The sequence below is a fragment of the Stegostoma tigrinum genome, chromosome 2 (genome assembly GCF_030684315.1).
Source record: "Stegostoma tigrinum isolate sSteTig4 chromosome 2, sSteTig4.hap1, whole genome shotgun sequence".
Taxonomy (NCBI): Eukaryota; Metazoa; Chordata; class Chondrichthyes; order Orectolobiformes; family Stegostomatidae; genus Stegostoma; species Stegostoma tigrinum.
Genome location: NC_081355.1, coordinates 8479840 through 8500460, shown reverse-complemented (window position 1 = coordinate 8500460; position 20621 = coordinate 8479840). Strand labels below are relative to the sequence as shown.

Below are 20621 nucleotides of genomic sequence, written 5' to 3'. Positions count from 1 at the left end.
ATTCTCAACAGACCTGTTCTGTTTTTAATTCCATCCAAGAGTCCCCTATAAATTACACAATGTTAGTTTTCTTTTTATTTTTCCTGAAACCAGGTGTGCCACAGCTATTAGGAGTTCACTTTAGATTTTCTCAATGTTCCCATTATTCTGAGGTTTGAGTTTTCTTGGAGCCAATACCCATGCATTTGGCTGTGTCACCACCCAGTCTCTAAAGATCTCATAAAGGTCAACACCCTAACCATGCATGGGCTCGTTGTTTTCTTGCTGTCCAAAATCAGATGACACCCTTGTTTCCGACACCCCTTTGACCATGAGATAATGGTGCCAGTGGTCTCAGCTGATTCGAAGAAACCAGTCTGACAGCTTTCTATCACTGTCTGTTTACCAGTGCCTATAAGAAAATACAGGAAAAACGCAAAACAAAATGTCTCCTTGTATACTATCGCACAACAACATGGCACACTTGGGATGTCCTGGATAGTACTTGCATTTAAATTAACTTCAATTCTCAAATCATACCCTTGATAAGAAAAGTTTATGGATAATACAAAATAAAACAAAGAACTGAAGGTGCTGGAAATCTGAAACAAAACAGACATTTATGGAGAAATACACAGAAGGTTTGGATATATCTGTGGAGAGAAAGCAGAGTCAACATTTTGGGCCGAGTGACCCTTCATCATACTGAATTCTGACAAAGGGTAACTGGAACTGAAATTAAATGGCTGCTTGATTTTTGTAGGATCATAGAATCCCTACAGCATAGAAGCAGGACATTCAGTCTGTTGAGTCCACAACGAACTTCTGAAGAGCATCCGCGTAGACCCATCCTGTACCTATCCCCATAACCCTGTATTTCCCATGGATAATCCACTTAACCTGCCCATCTTTGGAGTGTGGAAGGAAGCTAGAGCACCCAGAGAAAACCCACGCAAACACAGGAAGAATGTGCAAACTCCGCACAGACCCAAGGGTAGAATCAAACTCAAGTCTCTAGTGCTGTTAAGCAGCACAGTTAACCACTGAGCCATCATGCCACTCCCAGCTTTTCTTGACCTAAGGAGTTATATGAGTAATCAGTTTAAATCTCAAATGAAGACCATGCAGTTCTCCTCAGTTATTGCTCAGCTAAGCGGGCCTGTCTGCTAAATCAGCCATTCTAACTCTGACCATGTAAGCACACATGGAAGGACTTTTGGGTGTATGGATCCAAATCTGGCAACTTCAGAATTCTAGAGTTTCAGTTACCTCACATTGACAAATTTAATTTCCCTCACGGCTACGGTTTAGATTCCTACAACGAATGAATCACGCAATTGGACACATTTCATAACAGTACTAGAAACCAGCAGACTAAAACGATCCAGGCCTGAATTCCAGTCTATATTGAGCGGATGATCTCAGTCAGATCGTAATACAATTGCCCTCTGCCAGCGGATTAAGATCCAAAAATGGAGAATTGCTCATTAAAGACTTAGAGGCAGTCAACACCCATGTACTTTGAGGCCCTCAACCAAGATGCAGCCTTTGACACAAGTGCTTTTGACACCATCCAACAACACACTACCCATTGCCATTTCAGTGCACCTCCAACCTGTCGTGTGGTCATCAAAACTATCCAACAGCTGAGAAACAACTAGACCTCCAAAGCAGATGGATTCTCTACTGAAGCACTAACTTAAGGTGAAGAGGCATTCTTGACATAAGGCCTCATTGCCCATGTCTGGAAGAAAATGAGCATGCTGGGAGATTTCAGAGACATTGTAATTGTGACTACATTCAAGAAAGGAGACAGGTCTAACTGGAAATTACAGAGGGATTTCCCTACTGTCTGTTACAGGAAAGCCATCATGCAATTCCTCCACAACCATCTCCTACCAGAGATGAGCTGAAGAACTGCTCTCAAAGTCTCAACATGATTTTCACCTGCCTGGAGACACAGTGGTCAGATTTTCAGTGTGCGACATTGTAGGGAATACTATCAACCTCTGTACATGGTGTCCTTTAATCTCACAAAGGTTTTTGACTCTGTCAACCATTGAGAGACTGTGGAATATCTTCCTCAAATTCAGCTGCCCACAGAAATTCTTACCATTCTTTGCCTACTTCACAAAGACACCAAGCTGTGATCTTCACCAATGGATCTACCACAGACCTAAAACAAGTGCAAACTGTGGAAAAGCAGGATTGCATCATCACGTAAACAGTCTTCTCCATCTTCCTTGCTACAACACTCCACCCCATCCCCATGAAGCTCTCCATTAGATTGGAGATAACCTATAGAACAGGCAGGAAATTTTTCAACCTTTGATACCTCCAGGCTAGAATCAAGAGCCACTGCAGCTTCAGTCATTGAGCTGCAGTACACAGAAAACACTTACACATACGCACATTCAGAGGTCAAGCTACAAACCATCACTGATGCATTTACCAAAGCCTATGAGAAAGTGGGCCTCAAACTAAACATCTGGAAAAGGTTCTCTATCAACCCACGCCGGCCACACAACATTGTCTCCTGACCATCAAAGTCCACAGCGAACCCCTGGAGAACAACGATCATTTGTCATACCAGGAGGCCTCCTCTCGATGTGAACAAACATTGATGATGAATTTGACATTGACTTCAATGTGACAGTGCAGCCTTTGGACGCTTGAACAGAATGTTCAAAGTTTGAAACTTCAAACCCAGCACCAAGCTGCTGGTCTGCAGAGTAACTGTGGCCACCACCTTCCCGTAAGCATAAGGAACGTGAACCATGTACAGCAGACACCTCAAATCCCTGGAGAGTTATCACAAATACTGCCTTCACATTAACCTGTAAATCCATTGGCAGGATAGGTGTACCGATGTGATGGTCCTCTCCCAGCTAATGTTCCCAGGACTGAGACACTGGTCACGTTTAGCCAACTGTGATGGGTGGGCCACATTGTCTGCATGCCCAACACAAGACTCCATAAAGGAGTGTTGTGCAATGTTAAGTGACTACTTAGGATGGCAGAGGAAATGCTGCAAACATGCCCTGTCAGCCTCCCTAAACAAATATGGCATCCCCACCGAATTTTAGGAATCACTTTAGTCTAGGATGCACAAACTGGAGAAGAAGCATCCACGAAGGCTGCAACCACTTTGTGTGTCCTTGAGTTTTTTATGTGGCGACCCAGTGGAACCAGCAGAAACGCGCAAAATCCAGAGCCTCCCACCTCCAACATCACCTGCCTCAACTGGGGCAGAGTCTGTAACTCCAGGATTTGACAATTCAGCCACTGCAGAATTTACCACCCCCCAATCCAAAAGTGAAAGCAGATCATTCTTAACCCTGAAAGACTGCCAAAGAAAATGGTGAAAAAGAAATGGCATATGCAAGGCATTCTGGGTTAAAGCTGCAGTGGTCTCCAACAAAGAATGTCTCAGCAAATCTTGTGTTGCTAAAGAGGTGTGCATTCTGTTGCACTCTTTACTTAAGCAATAAATATCTGCATGGGACTAAACAACAAACAGTTGGCAAATGCTTTTCTTGAATTTTGTCCCTTTGATTTATGTTGATTTATTGATGGAAATTTGCACACTTCCATGCTCAGTTCTGAATGGTTGACAGGATTGAATTCATCCAAATACCTTATCTTTGGGAAACTGCAAAAAACCTCACCATAACAAGAGTGTCTCCCTCCATTACTGGTCCCAGGGTGTGAGCGGAAAACTACCTGCAAGCAACAGTGGACACTTGTTGAGTGACTTTGAGTAATGCTGTGTTCTGGATCATGACCATTTTAATTTGAATGTAATTATTAAACATAGAACCCAAGTTCTATCAGCTGTTCCTCTGGTTGATGTACAATCCATCTAAGCAGTACTTTGATGGATGGATTGGTGGATGCTTGTTCAACCAATTGCCCTGAATTTAAAAAAACCCAAGAACTGCAGATGCTGGAAATCAGAAACAAAAATAAACAGAAAAATTGCTGTAAAAACCCAGCAGGCCTGGCAGCATCTGTAAAGAGAAAGCAGAATTAACGTTTTGGGTCCCCACATAACAGGCCTTGTTATCACACTGACTGCTACCACAAACTGTCAGCTGCTAATGAAGTCTATGAATGGATACTATTCATTCTCCTAAGCTGACCTTTACTCACTCCTTTGTCTGCCTGACTGTTTTTCTCCCCTGTGCTCTATTGCTACTGTTTTACTTGTTTACTCTGCCCCCCCCGCCGCCAACTCCTCACTCCACCTCACCTTCAGCATTTATACCAACGTGTTTTTGCCCTGAATTATCTTCATTTTGTAGGTAACGAGACATGCTTGAAATTGTTTGACATTTTGGTAACTCTGACAAGTCAACTGGGTTAACAAAGAAACCTACAGCGCAGGAACAGGCCCTTCGGCCCTCCAAGCCTGCGCCGATCAAGATCCTCTGTCTAACCTGTCATCTATTTTCTAACCGTCTGTGTCCATTTGCTCCCTGCCCATCCATGTACCTGTCCAAATATATCTTAAAAGACGCTAACGTGTCTGCGTCTACCACCTCCACTGGCAACGTGTTCCAGGCGCCCACCACCCTCTGTGTAAAGAACTTTCCACGCATATCTCCCTTAAACTTTCCTCCTCTCACTTTGACCTCATGACCCCTAGTAATTGAGTCCCCCGCTCTGGGAAAAAGCTTTTTGCTATCCACCTTGTCTATACCCCTCATGATTTTGTAGACCTCAATCAGGTTGCCTCTCAATCTCCGTCTTTCTCATGAAAATAATCCTAATCTATTCAACCTCTCTTCATAGCTAGCACCCTCCATACCAGGCAACATCCTGGTGAACCTCCTCTGCACCCTCTCCAAAGCATCCACATCCTTTTGGTAATGTGGCGACCAGAACTGCACACAGTACTCCAAATGTGGCCGAACCAAAGTCCTATACAAACGCAACATGACCTGCCAACTCTTGTACTCAGTACCCCATCCAATGAAGGAAAGCATGCCATATGCCTTTTTGACCACCCTATTGACCTGTGTTGTCACCTTCAGGGAACAATGGACCTGAACACCCAGATCTCTCTGTTCATCAATTTTCCCTAGGACTTTTCCACTTACTGTATAGTTCGCCCTTGAATTTGATCTTCCAATATGCATCACCTCGCATTTGCCTGGATTGAACTCTATCTGCCATTTATCTGCCCAACTCTCCAGTCTATCTATATTCTGCTGTAATTTCTGACAGTCCCCTTCACTATCAGCTACTCCACCAATCTTAGTGTCATCAGCAAACTTGCTGTTAAAACACTCAGCAGGTCAAGTAGGGCCTGTGGAGAGAGGAAACAGCTAATATTTCAAATTGGTGACCTCTCATCAGCACACTGGGAAATTTGGGTAATTAGTGCCGAACATTTCAGCTGGAACCTGGGGTTGACTTGGTATTCCTGATCTTTGACCATTGCAACTTTTATTGAAGTAAAACATGGTACCACCCCAAAGCTTTTATTTTGGATAGGTCTTGGACAGTATATGTGACCTGCCTTCACTCCTGGAGGAGTCACAACATTTTTCTGCCTTTAAAGCTTCAGTTGTCTATTTTTGAGAGGGAGACTGGTACTTATTTGGCAATGCACTGTAACAATCTTATTGTGGTTTGCCTTGGGAATGTTTTCACAACATATCCGTTTCTAAAGTCCCAAAGTCAGACGTTGAGCTCAGTACCACGTGCAGTGAATCCCAGATCGGAGTTGTTTGACACAGTAAGCCACATGCCAGCACAAACTGGCAGTGGACTTGTAATTTAAATTCCTTCTTTACTCCCATTTTTGCCCTCCCATCTCAAAACGTTACTGTAAACTGATACAAATCAACTTTTGAGAAGTATATCTCTGGAGCAGTCCAACAATATAAATTGAGCACATGCCCTCAATCTCATTGGCTTGTATGAAAGCTAGATTATGCGTTGTCTCTCAAGAGAAATAAGATATGAGACTCTGCTGGCTAATGTAATATAAAGCAGGATTTCAAGTTGAGGCCATATTTCCATCGAGAAATGCACTTTAAAAAGAAGCAGCATGACTTTGCAAACCAAGCATCACATCTAACACCTGTACCACTGGAGCTCTTAAATCAGAAACGTTTTGATCTGGTAGCTTTCTCACATAGGCATAGTGAGCACTCTCCTCTTATGAAGGGGCATGTAGGCATGTCATTAAGACTCAGCTGCTACAATAAACACTTGGCTGCTTTCATCTTACCATGCTGTTACGCATTGGCTATTGTGCACACTGTTGGGAACTATTTTTATTCACAGTGTTTGACTGTCAGTTCCGAGTGCACATTTGTCACAGTTGTGCAGTTGTACACCTCCAGTGTCTGCCTCTCCACAACCAAATTGAACTATTTCTGAGTCTTTATGGATTCTGACTCATGGGCATTTGAGCAGCATATTAAAAGGTGACATCAACATTGCTTGAGTAGACATAAAAGCAGTGTGACCAATGCTGGCGGCCATTGAAACAAGACACAGTGGCATTACACAGGGGGGAATGATGTCATCATGTATGTAGTAATGCCATTGTGTTTGGAGATGCAGTACTGTTTCAGAGGCAGCTGTTTGGGTATGGGAGTCTACAAAAGCAAACCTGTATCTTGGTCACCATGACATTGACACTGCTGGGAACAAAAGTGATGAGACTGGCTTCATGCTGATGCCTTCATAAGCATATATGCTGGAGATCACCATATTGGTGATGAAGCTATCCAATATCAGACAGTGGATAGCCCATTCAAAAACTAAACTGTTCAGTTCAAAATCAGGCCTCCAGTGGTTCATATGCGGAATGAACGTCCTGGCGAAGTAGTGGATGTGGACACAGGTACAATGTTTAAAAGATACTTAGATAAATGCTTGAATAGGAAAGTTTTGGAGGGATATGGGCCAGGAGTAGGCAGGTGGGACTAGTTTTGTTTGGGCTTATATTCTGCATGGACTGGTTGGACCACAGGGTCTGTTTCCATACTGTACGATTTGATGAAACCCCAAAATACAAGCACTTCAATGTTAGAATGTTTAGTTTCAGTGAAGGGGCCTTGTCTTTTTACATACAGTCTGAATCTCATTATGCTAGATTTCTCCTGCAGATTGCTCTGTTGGTGTAAAATGTACAGGACCAATTCCCCGTGATTACATTATGACAGATGACAATATCTATGGTTTTGTCAGGCTAAGAGAGCTGGACATATTCCAGGTTTCAGTGCAGGGCAGTTTGGAAGCATTTCCAGGTTACTTCTGGAAGTCTGACCCAGCAAAAGCCATGTCTACCGACAGCAAATATGCCCCACTTTGGTGTTAGACAGTTGTGTGAAATGTGTGTTTCCATAGTAAGTCTCAATCAATTAACTTTCAACTCCAACCTCATTGCTTCCTGCAAAGAGATATTTTGTGTGCTTATGAGCGCTCTGACTTCTTGTACACTGAATTGTTGAACTTAACCAGCCTTGACCATCTTGCCCAAATGTTATAATGACGAAAGCAGTGGTGTCGTAATAGTATGCAACAAGTAAGCCAGAACCTCAGGCAATTTTTTTCTGGGGCCATGGATTCAAATTTGAATAAAAGTATGAAATGAAAAGCTGGTCTAATGGCAACCACATAACCACTGTCGATTGTCATAGAAACCTGTATGGTTCAGTAATGCTCTTTAGGGAAAGAAGTATGCTATCTTTACCTGGCGTAGTCAAATGTGACCCCAGACACACAAAAATGTGGTTGACTCTTAACTGCCCTCTGGACAATAAGGACTGGGCAATAAATGCTTGCTTAACCAATGGTTTTCACATCCCATGGACAAAATGTTTTAAAAATTAAATAATTTGGGGATTTACCTATTCAAAGAACCAACAATTTTAAATGTACTTTGAATGATGTGTTTGAATGCATGTCAAATCTACATCTAATGAAATGTTTACTCTCCCCATGCAGTCTTGACAATTATCGTTTTTCATTCTTCTTGTCAGGTGAGTTCGAATGAGAAACACGCTGAAAGCGTTAAGAGCAAAGGACACATTCTCATTGAAACCCTTCAAAGGCTGGCCCAAGCTGCCAGGTGAGAACCCTAAAGCCTTAAAGGAATTTCCAAGCCTTTGAATATGTATCCATAGATTTTATGTATGTATCAGATATATACTACAGACATATCGGGTTACAATGCTTTGCAACTGGTGTAGACTCCACTTGAATCAGCCTTTGAAAGCCTCCAGCTTCTTCCTGAGACTGACTTTGATCAATTGTTAGTGTACACTGGAGCTGGGTTGCATGATCAAAGATTCTGAAAGTTGCTGCTTTCATTTACAGCCAGTTATGAGCTTAAAGTCTGCTTCACTTGAGCTTAGCTTTTTACATCCCCGAAAGGAATCGTAAGTTTTTCAAGTACATTGAAATAACTTTCAAGCCACAAAGTATGTTCTTGGCATAATTATGTTTATGTTCCTGACAAGCAGAAATCCAATGAATTTCCAGTTTCACCTCAAACAACTAACTGCACAGAAATAGGATAGGAAAACGTAAAAGTGAATTAGACTAATATCAACTCATCTGCTGTTTAATGGATGTTCTGCAGTGCTTATTTTAATTTTAGGTGAGAGCCTTCATTGGCAAATTTGTAGGTCTTCTCCGTCAAAGTCCAAAACAAATATGAAGATATTAATCTCTAGAGATAAAACAAGTTTTTTGTGAACATTGCGATCTTCTGTTGGATTAGGTGCTTCCTGTTCTTCTACCAGTTGCATATTGTTTGTGTCTGCATGGTTGTGGTAGGGTCTTATTTTGCAACGCAAATCTCAGGACTCACTGTTCTGCAGCATTGTTGACAGAACACACAGTTGCTCTAGAATGTCTCTCCACCCGAGGAATTAGCCTCCTAAAGACCCCTAGTGACAGGAAAGAGTTGAGATGTAATTGAAGAAGCATCTTTGTTGTCCTCTAAGTTGGTGGCATTGCTTCACCACAAAAAACACTTTTGTATTTAATACTTGTTAATTTCAAACTGAGAAGACTGGGGCTCAGCAATTTTCACCGGTTATCTTTGGTTCTCTCATTCTAGCAGTAACACCAACAATTTATATTTATAAAGCATTATCAACAAGAAGATTATCAAACAGACTTTTGACACCAAATCATGTAAAGGGATATTGGGAGAAATGACTAAAAGCTAAGCCTACAATTTAGGATTTAAGGCACATCTTAAAGAAGAAGGAGAGAAAGACATAGTGTTTTAGGGTGAAAGTTCCAGAGCTTATCATAGCAGCTGAAAGCACATCTGCCAATGGTGGAACGATTGAAATAGTGGATTTTCAAGAGATCCAAATTGGAGATGATGTAAGGATCACCAAGGGGTTTAGGATTGGAGGATGTTACAGAGATGGAGAGTTGTGAAACCATAGAGGGATTTTAGAATAAGGATAATCAATGTAAAATTGAATTGAAGCATTACCAGTTTTGGGGCCAATATAGTTGTTAACACTTAGCTCATGACTCTATGACTATGACTGCATAAAATGCTAAAATTGAAGGTTGCTCAGACTAATAGCATTGTAAAACCATTGTAATTCACAGTCTGGTATCACAATGCATTTATCTTCAATTTAGCTTCAATTCATCCTACTACAACCACGTTTATATCAATTTTAGTAAGGTTTTTAACCAAGTCTTCCTATACTTACCTGCACATGAGATAAAATATTTCAAAACTTACACTTAAATACATAATTCAGTTGAAAATAGAGTGCAGAAGTGACACAATGAAGGGACGACACATGGTTCCACAGGAAATTTAGAGAGCAGATGAACCTTCTCTTTATTTTGAGGACTATTTTCATGAGCTGTAGAGTGGAGGTATATCATGGAACCATTCAGTACAATGCTGATTTCCATAGAGAAACCAAGCCATTCAGATTAATATGCCCCCTTTTAGCTGAGATAGGATACCATTCCACTTTACTCTCTGATACCTAGTCCAACCAGTTAGGAGTGTTACCAGTCATTGAACCAAGGAGGAGACCACAAACTGTACCCAATTCTGTTCCCCCAGTCAAGTGAGCAGAACTTGACATGGATAGAAACTCATTCAGATGTATTTTCTGCCTTCCATCACAATGTGTAGATTCTTTTTCATTTACTGCTCCTGATCCATTTTTAAATACATCTCTGCTTCCTCCAACAAACCTCAGAATTGTTATTCTGCTGTACTGAACGCTAGTGACTTATGATCATATTTAGCCAATATTTCATAGTCACTGTCATGGGATGTGCAGGACATTGGTTAGACCACTTTTGGAATACTGAGTGCTGTTCTTGTCTCCCTGCTGTAGGAAGGATATTGTGCAACTTGTAAGGGTTCAGAAAAAATTTACAAGTATGTTGCCAGGGTTCGAGGGTTTGAGCCTTAGGGAGATACTGAAAAGACCAGGGGTATTTTCCCTGAAGGGTCAGAGGCTGAGCGGTGACCTCATAGAGATTTATAAAATTGTGAGGGGCATGGATAGGATAAAATGTAGACAAAGCTCTTTTCCCCAGGATGGGGGAGAGGGCATAGGTTTAAGGTGAGAGGGGTAAGATTTAAAACAGACCTAACAGACAACAGTTTCACACAGAGGGTGGTGCACGTACGGAATGAGCTGCCAAAGGAGGAGGCTGGTACAATTACAAAATTTAAAAGGCGTCTGGATGGGTATATGAATAGGGAGATTGAGAGGGATATGGGCTAAATGCTGGCAAATGGGACAAGATTAATTTAGGACATCTGGTCAGTATGGACAAGTTGGACCAAAGGGTCCGTGTCCATGCTGTACAGCTCTATGACACTAGGACATTAAATGAAGACCCATGAGCCCAAATTGCCTGCTGGACATACTGTTTTTGAGTTCGCTACTTGCAAGCAGCTCTGACACACAGCATTGCAATCTCCATCTTGTGTAGAACACTTCACCTGGAATAGAGATTGAAATCCATATTAGCACAATACCATCCAAATGAACCAACCAAGGAGTCCCAAATTGCTGTGACTACATACTCATCTGTATATATTTGTATAGAGCTATCTAGTTGAGACTTTAGTATCTTTCTATTTCATGATTGTAGAGTAATTTTTCCTGTTCTTGCCACCTGCTTTTAATGTATGTTGGAAACATTTACAAGTTCATACTAAAGCTGATTTACAAGTTACAAAAATAAAAAAAAACACTGCAAATGCTGGAAATCTGAAAGAAAGTCAGAAATTGCTAGAGAATCTTGCCAATTCTGGCAGTATCTGTGGAGAGAAATCAGAGTTAACGCTTCAGGTCCAATGACCCTTCTTCAGAACTGATCGCAAGTACAAAAAAGTTGATGTTTATGCAGAAGTTCGAATGGGAGGAGAGAGATCAAATGATTTTCAGAACAGCCTTCCGAACTGAAGAAGGGTCATTGGACCCAAAATGTTAACTCTGCTTTCCCTTCACAGATGCTGCCAGACTTCTAGCAATTTCTGTTTTTGTTTCTGATTTGCAAGTTGATGCTCAAACTGTTTGATTCAGTTATGAAGGCCCCTTCCGTAGCATTCAAGACCTGGAATGGACTCAAATCCGAGCTTCTGGATCAGAGGTAGGGATGCTACCACTGGGCGACTGCTGCTGTGGATATTTAATATTATACAGTACAGTGTGAAGCCAGTGACTGCTCAGCCACCGTAAATACATGACTTACCATGTTGTTTCTTTGCTCCAACATTATGTAGTGTCTCAGATGGTCCCTGAAGTACTTTAAGAGGTCTGACAGAGCCCAGAAACGTTCCTTAAGAACATAGGACTAACGGTATATCAATCAGCCCTTTAAGCCACTCCACCATTATGGATCTTCACATGGTGATCTACCTCAATAATACTTTACTGTGTTATCCCCATATCCTTTGTTGTCATGATTACCTAGAAATCTATCAATCCGTGTCTCAAATTTACTCAATGATTGAGGTTCCACAGACCTCTGGGGTAGGGAATTTCAAAAAATCACCACCTTGAAACAAGCCCAGAAAACCCTGGTTGTCTAGGAATTTTCTGGACAGGATAAGAAGGAAAATAAAGACTTACAGCAGATGTGAAGGGAGCAAATCAACAGAGGCCCTATTGGAGAATAAAAATTGCATGGGCGATCTTATGGAAGCAACTTAAGAACTTAAGGAATATAAGAAAGCAATTAGGAGAGAAAATGCAGGCATGAAGAAACACTGAAGGGCAAAATTAGGGAAAATCTCAAAATACAATCCCAAACAGGGGCAGAACTTATACAATTAAAGAGGGCTACGCATAGTGTTGTAGAAACTAGGTATTCACGTACATAATTCTTTGAAGTTTACATCTCATATTGATTGAGTGGTTAAGAAGGCATTTAGCACACTTGCTTTCATTGCTCAGACCTTTGAGTAAAGGAGTTGAGATGTAATGTTGAAGTTGTACAAGACATTGGTGAGGCCTGTTCTGGAGTACTGTGTACAATTCTGGTCATCCTGTTGTAGAAAGGAAATTATTAAGTTGGAGATGGTTCAGAAGTGATTTACCAGGATGTTGCCAGGAATGGAATGGAGGGTTTGAGTTATATGGAAAGGCTGGATAGCTGGGACATTTTTCACTGGACCATAGGAGATTGGGGGGTGACCTTATTGAGGCTTATAAAATCATGAAGGGTATAGATAAGGTGAATGGCAGGTGTCTTTTCCTCAGGCTGGGGAGCATATTTTTAAGGCAAGAGGAGAAAGATTTAAAAAAAGACATAAGGGGCAATTTTTTTCCACAGTATGGTTCTTGTGTGCAGTGAACTTTCAGAAGAAGTGTTAGACGCATGTACAGTTACAACATATAAAAGACATTTAGAATAAGAAATGTCTGGGGGGATTTGGGTCAAGTGCAGGTATGTGGGACTAATTGAGTTTGGGTTTATGGTTGGCATGTACTGGTTAGACCAAAGGGTCTGTTTCATGCTGTATGACTCCATGACTCTAAATTGTCTAAGTATATTAAGAAGAAGAGGATAACCAGGGAAAAAATAGAGCCCATTAGTGGCCAAGGGAGGAATCTGTGCATAGAGCCGGAGGACGTTGGCAAGGTGTTAAATGACTACTACATTTCTGCCTTCACTCAGGAGAAGCGTAATTACAGAATTTGGGAACAGGGACTATGAGATTCTTCAGCACTCTGATATAGGGAGTGAGCAAGCACTGGAGGTTTTGGGACACTTAAGAAAAAAGACATGGCCCCTTGTCCACAGATCCCTGAAGTTGGCAGGAGAAATGAAATAGGATAGTTAAGAAGTCATATGGAACATTTGCCTTTATCAGTCATGGCATGAATTATAAGAGCAGATAAGTTATGTGGAAGTTGTACAAAACTTTGGTTTGGCCACAGGTGGATACTGTGTGCAGTTCTGGTCTCTGCATGATAGGAAGGATGTGATTGCACTGTAGAATGCACAGAGGACATTCAGCAGAATATCACCTAGATTGGAGCATTTTAGTTATGAAAAGAGGCTGGATAGGCTTGGGTTGTTTTCTTTAGAGCAGATAAGGCTAAAGGGGCATCTGATTGAGCTGTAAAAGATGATGAAGGGCACGTTCAAGGTAAATAGCTGTTCCCCTTATTTAAAGGGTCAACAACAAGGGTACACAATTTTAAAGAGCAAGACATTTGCAGGGGATTTGAGGAAAATATTCTTCATCTAGCAGGTGGAGAGAATGTGGAAAACATTGCCTGGAAGGGTAGTTGAGGCAGAAAACCTCACATCTTTAAAAAGTATTTAGGCGAACACTTAAAATTTATAACATTCAAGTGCTGAGAAGTGAGATTAGTGTAGATAGGTGGGCCAAATGGCCTGATTTGTGCTATCTGACTGTGTGATTCTGAAATGTAGAAATTCCTATTCATCCCAGATCTAAATAGCTTGCCTTTCAATCTAAGAATGTCCCTGGTCCTAGAAACCCCCACCTAGGCCGGTAAACATCCACTGTACCCCATCTGTAGCAAGTATTTTTTTTAGATAAAGAGACAAGGATTGCATACGGTATACCAGGTACATCGCACCAAGGTTCTATACTATTAAAAGATATATTTGCTCCTGGACTCAAATTCTGTTGCAATAAAAGCCACCATACCATTCACCTTCCTGATTGCTTGCTGCAGTTGCATGTTGGTTTTCAGTAACTTATGAATTAGTGACTTTATTTGTGCAGCATGCCTGTTTTGCCCTCTTGCACAGATCAGTGTAAAGTCCCCATTTTAAAAATGTTCCTGAAAGCAACTCTGCGTTACATAGATTTACAAAGATTTTACAAAGATTTACAAAAATTTACAATGGGATATAATGTATTTGTTTAATTAATTTAACTTTTCACGTCTTATAAATTATTTTCATGATCCTTTTAGTGGGGCAAAATGCATTTCCCAGAATAGTAGTGAGCCAGGAAGATCCACAGTTGTGAGTTAGCTGAGTTGTCAAAGTGCCACTAGTGGCTGGGCAATTGGTCAAAAAGGTCCTTTAGCATTCTAGAGAAAGCACAGAGGAAGTTTTTATTACCAATGGACATACAAGAGTCCTTACCAGTAAGTGCCCCTCAGTGGATCATCAGGCAAGAACAAGTTGACATTGGCTGTGATTTCCTCACAGTTGAATAGCCTATCAATATTCATTTGCTGGGCCTGCAAAGGCCAAATGACAAAAGAATAGGTCCGTTGATGGATTTCAGCATCCATAGTGTGAAAGATAGTAAGAGCTTGAAGAGAGGAACTAAGGAGATAGCACTTCAGAATTGTATCAGTGATAATGGGAACTGCAGATGCTGCAGAATCCAAGATAACAAAGTGTGGAGCTGGATGAACACAGCAGGCCAAGCAGCATCTCAGGAGCACAAAAGCTGACGTTTCGGGCCTAGACCTCTCTGATGAAGGGTCTAGGCCTGAAACGTCAGCTTTGGTGCTCCTGAGATGCTGCTTGGCCTGCTGTGTTCATCCAGCTCCACACTTTGTTATCCAGCACTTCAGAATTGATGTTTAAGCCTCAATTGTAATAGCTCTTAAGGAAATAGCCATTTGGTAAAATTTGATTGATTACCCACGTCAACTCCACCCCCCACTCTTTAAATTTAAATATCTAACAATCTGAGTCCTGCTTAATGACTGAGCATTCACAGTGCTCTGGGTTAGACTTCCAGAAAAAATCACACCCGTCTGAGTGAAGAGATTTCTCCTCACTTCACTCCTAAATGGCCGCCTTCTTGCTCTGAGACAGTCACCCATAGATCTAAACTCCGCAGCTAGGGAAATCAACATTTCAGCATCAACCTACTGAGCCCCTTAAAAAACTTCAACGTTTCAAGGAGATTATTTTGGATTGTTATAAATTCCAGAGTATGTCAGCCCAACTGTTTCTTTCTAGTACAGTTCCCTACTCTCAGGGACCAAGCTAGTGAACCCTTGTCAACTCCTTTCAAGTGTACTCCAGGTGTGGTTTCACCACGGCCCTGTACTGTTACAGCGAGTCTTCATTTCAATACTATTTGCTTTCCTAATTGCTTGCTATAACTGTATTTTAACTTTGTGATTTGTGTTCAAGAACATATAACGTAGCTCAATCTCACAGTTTTAAAAAGTTTAGCTTTTCTACTTTTCCTTCAAAGTGGATAACTTCTCCACACTATATTCATTCTGCCTTATTCTTGCCCATAACTTAATTTGTAAATATTCCTTTAAGCGTCTCTGTGCTACCACCACAACTTACAACAAAATTACTTAATTTTTCTGTGCAGTTATTTGAACCTGTTGAATTCTGATGAAAGGGCTATATAGAGTCTTTTTTGATTATTTAGAGTATTTTTTCTGTATCTTCCAGGTCCCATGCTGATATTGCCATTGGATCTTTGGCCTCTGAAATCCTGAAAATCATTGAGCAGTGAACAGGAGGTAACAGTAAAGCTCCCAGTAACACATTGTCATTTGGGGTTGAAGCGGAATTGATCTTGTCCATTGGTCTCCGTGTTGGCTGGTCTTCTTTGAGCAAAAGAAAGGCTTGATTTGATACAACAGCAATTCCTTCAAAACACTGCTGCAGAATTGGGAAGAAAGAAAGTGATGAAAATCTCTTTAAAAGGTCATTACTTAGCAACAGGTAAAAAGATGTTTTTGACCATCTTTAACATGATATGAAGTCTTAGTACAAATGATAAAAGTCATTGTTTTCCATATGTTTAATAGATTTCTGATTTTCTGAGACTATGAAGAAATTTCCACTCTAGTAGTGTATTTATCTGATAACTTATGACACTTTGGACTTTTTTTTTCTCTTCTGAGTTGATATAAGATCCCTAATATTCAAATGTGTAGAAAAATGTTTCTATTCACTATATTCCATGAACAGTTTCAAGTTAATATCTGTAAAATACAATAAAATTATTTCAAGATAACCATAATAGCTTTCCGAGTTTCATACTACTCTGCAGTGAAAATGTTTTAAAAATGCTGTGTCCTCTTAACCAGACATTTTGTTGCTGTCAATTTCAAGAAATCCTCTGCTTGGTCAATGGAGCAGCGATATTTTTGAAATCTTCAACTGGTGCTGTATCAATAAACAACTGTAATAATTACATAGAATATTTCTGCTTTGGAGATGTTGTCATTGTATCTTACACTATTGAAACTCTTAAAGTAAAAGGGTAAACCTTTACTTATGCTTTGCCCACTTGCCTGGTGAGATATTGAGTGTATGGAAACAGTGTGACCTGGAGTTTATGGTTTTTCTGTGGCATGCGAATACCATTATTGTTCTCAAAGGCTATAAAAGTGCAGTGGTATTTTATCCATGGCAATCTCTCTACCAGTCAGAGTCCATCTGCCAACCAATAGCACTCTCCTCTCATGTCACATAGATATTGATCTTCCCTTTGAATTTGTATTCTTGTGAAATGTCCCATTGATTATAAATGGAAAGCTTCGACAAGATGTGCCTTTTCCAGTAACACTCAACTCTGTACCAAATAGCTATAATCTTAAAATATACAGAAGATCATTTTCTTAATCATTCATATTTTACATTGCTTAGCTAGCTGCCATAACATGAAGGCAAGATATTTTCGGGTGACTGGTTAATCTGGAATTCTGACTCTTCAGAATTCTAAAAAAGGAAGAAAATTGGCAAGAAAAGTGTATCTGTCTGCCTATCTTTCTTTTCCTACCCTCATTCTCAGATTGTTCAATTATTTCATAATTGATTAGTCTTTAACCCTATGCTACTTCATTATAAAGTTGGCATCAGTTTGCTGCAGTCTGTCTGCTGTTTTGGATCAGTCATTGGATTGACCTATATTACAGCAACAGATTCAATTTTAGACAAATTGAACACTAAGCTTTGATTAATTAAGTTCCCTCACAGAAGTAAGCAAGTCAAATTATGAAACAGAATGAGGGGAGAATTTGAGCACATGAATCAGCAGACTGAATGACAGCAAGATAATGGTGTAGTAAGTATAGTGCAGTTGATGTGAAGTGTTGTGTTGATGCTGTTTGAGGAGTTTCATCTAGATTGAGAGTAGTTGCTTAAAGTATAATTTGTGGAAACTCAGGATATTGCAGCAGATTAATATATGGTAGATAGAGCCCTTAGGGAGTGCAAAAGTTTACCACATAAGATTACTTCTCTGAAAATTATTAGGCAAGGTATACTAAATAGGGCTATTGAAAGGAGTAGAGAGTGTGCATCATCTTTTTGAACATTAGTTTTGTTTACTGTTTAGAGATAACATTGCCCAATTCCACCCCAGGTTAAGGTCACCTGAAATCTTCAGTCATTGCCTCTGTTGAGACTTGATTTTTGCAAGTCTGCCTGGCAAGACTGGTGGCAAAAGCAAAAATCATTCAGGCCAGGCTGGGAATTGAGTAGAAAATGGGATAAGCTAATAAGGGGAACCTAGAACTAGAGAGCATTTTCTAAAAAATAAATTTTTCAGGACTTAAATTAGGAAATATATGGAATAACCAAATGGAAGACAGTGGTGTAATGATACTAGAACAAACAATAGTACAGCACAAGCACAGGCCCTTAAGCCCTCCAAGCCTGTGCCAACACATTTTTCTCTTCCTTACAAAAACTGTCTTCACTTACAGGATCCGCATCCTTTTATTTCTTTCCTATTCATGTTTTCATCCAGGCACTTCTCGAATGCTGCTACTGTGTCTGCTTGCACCATCTCTCTAGCAGTGGGTTCAAGCACAATGTTACATAATGTCACTGGACTAGTAATTCAGTGACCCGGGCTGTAGGGACTTGAGTTCAAATCCCACCAAAGAGGCAGCAGCATGTTTAGACACCTTGCTTTTGCATGTGTCCTTTTATTTAAAAAAAACTGCTGTAGCAAAACCAAAAAATTAAGGTTTTCTTTGTGTATTGTGGCTTTAAGTTCAATGCTGTGTTGATAATTGAGAATATTGGTTAATTCTTCCAAGCAAGTCCAAATATCCCATACATCAACGCAAATACAGAAATAATGTCACTGCATGACTGTATCTTATAATAAAGAAATCAGTGAGAATGTGCCCAATAAAACAATAAGTAACCTCATGAAGATTTTCTCTTCTGGTATAATATATGATGATGATTTCTTTTAAAACAAAATGTGAAAGACTATGTGGAGAGTAATGGGATTTTGTTGGCATTGCGACCATTCTACCAGTGAACAAAATAAACAGTTGTGCGTGCGGTTTGCCATTTAAATGGTCAGGGGTTCATTAGACGAAATACCTATAGCATGAAAAATAGTTTTAGAATCAGTTTTGACAGTTTAGCAGGGTAAAGAACAAAGAAACCTACAGCACAGGAACAGGCCCTTCGGCCCTCCAAGCCTGCGCCGATCGAGATCCTCTGTCTAACCTGTCATCTATTTTCTAACCGTCTGTGTCCATTTGCTCCCTGCCCATCCATGTACCTGTCCAGATACATCTTAAAAGACGCTAACGTGTCTGCGTCTACCACCTCCGCTGGCAACGCGTTCCAGGCACCCTCTGTGTAAAGAACTTTCCACGCATATCTCCCTTAAACTTTCCTCCTCTCACTTTGAACTCATGACCCCTAGTAATTGAATCCCCCACTCTGGGAAAAAGCTTTTTGCTATCCACCCTGTCTATACCCTTCATGATTTTGTAGACCTCAATCAGGTTGCCCCTCAATCTCCATCTTTCTCATGAAAATAATCCTAATCTATTCAACCTCTCTTCATAGCTAGCACCTTCCATACCAGGCAACATCCTGGTGAACCTCCTCTGCACCCTCTCCAAAGCATCCACATCCTTTTGGTAATGTGGCGAACAGAACTGCACACAGTACTCCAAATGTGGTCGAACCGAAGTCCTATACAAATGCAACATGACCTGCCAACTCTTGTACTCAGTACCCTGTCCAATGAAGGAAAGCATGCCATATGCCTTCTTGACCACCCTATTGACCTGCGTTGTCACCTTCAGGGAACAATGGACCTGAACACCTAGATCTCTCTCTTCATCAATTTTCCCTAGGACTTTTTCATTTACTGTATAGTTCGCCCTTGAATTTGATCTTCCAAAATGCATCACCTCGCATTTGCCCAGATTGAACTCCATCTGCCAATTATCTGCCCAACTCTCCAGTCTATCTATATTCTGCTGTAATCTCTGACAGTCTCCTTCACTATCACTCCACCAATCTTAGTGTCATCAGCAAACTTGCTGATCAGACCACCTACACCTTCCTCCAGATCATTTACATATATCACAAACAACTGTGGTCCCAACACAGATCCCTGTGGAACACCACTGGTCACAGGTCTCCAATTTGAGAAACTCCCTTCTACTACTACTCTGTCTCCTGTTGTCTAGCCAGTTTTTTATCCCTCTAGCTAGCAACCCTGGACCTCATGTGACTTCACTTTCTCTATCAGCCTGCCATGGGGAACCTTATCAAACGCCTTACTGACGTCCATGTATATGACATCTACAGCCTTTCCCTCATCAATCAACTTTGTCACGTCCTCAAAGAATTCTATTAAGTTGGTAAGACATGACCTTTCCTGCACAAAACCATGTTGCCTATCACTGATAAGCCCATTTTCTTCCAAATGGGAATAGATCCTATCCCTCAGTATCTTCTCCAGTAGCTTCCCTACCACTGACGTCAGGCTCACCGGTCAATAATTACCTGGATTATCCTTGCTGCCCTTCTTAAACAAGAGGACAACATTAGCAAGTCTCCAGTCCTCTGGGACCTCATCCGTGTCTAAGGATGCTGCAGATATCTGTTAAGGCGCCGGCTATTTCCTCTCTCGCTTCCCTCAGTAACCTGGGATAGATCCCATCCGGACCTGGGGACTTGTCCACCTTAATGTCTTTTAGGATACCTAACACTTCTTCCTTCCTTATGTCAACTTGACCTAGAGTAAGCAAACATCTATCCCTAACCTCGACATCTGTCATGTCCCTCTCCTTGGTGAATACCAATGCAAAGTACTCGTTAAGAATGTCACCCATTTTCTCTGAATCAGCGCATAACTGTCCTTCTTTCTCCTTAAGTGGGCCAATCCTTTCTCTGGTTACCCTCTTGCTCTTTATATATGAATA

The 20621-nt window shown here is 40.8% G+C and overlaps 1 protein-coding gene across 3 annotated transcripts in view; it reads left to right on the top strand.

Moving 5' to 3' along the window:
* Positions 1-16607, top strand: part of ulk4 (unc-51 like kinase 4) — a 416752-nt gene extending 400145 nt beyond the window's left edge. For all 3 annotated transcript variants that reach the window (XM_059652139.1, XM_048563177.2, XM_059652146.1), the window contains 2 exons: positions 7983-8071; positions 15874-16607. In XM_059652139.1, coding sequence (XP_059508122.1) covers positions 7983-8071; positions 15874-15937 — 153 coding nt within the window. In that variant the 3' untranslated portion in view covers positions 15938-16607. The remainder of the gene's footprint in view (positions 1-7982; positions 8072-15873) is intronic.
* The last annotated feature ends 4014 nt before the right edge of the window (positions 16608-20621 follow it).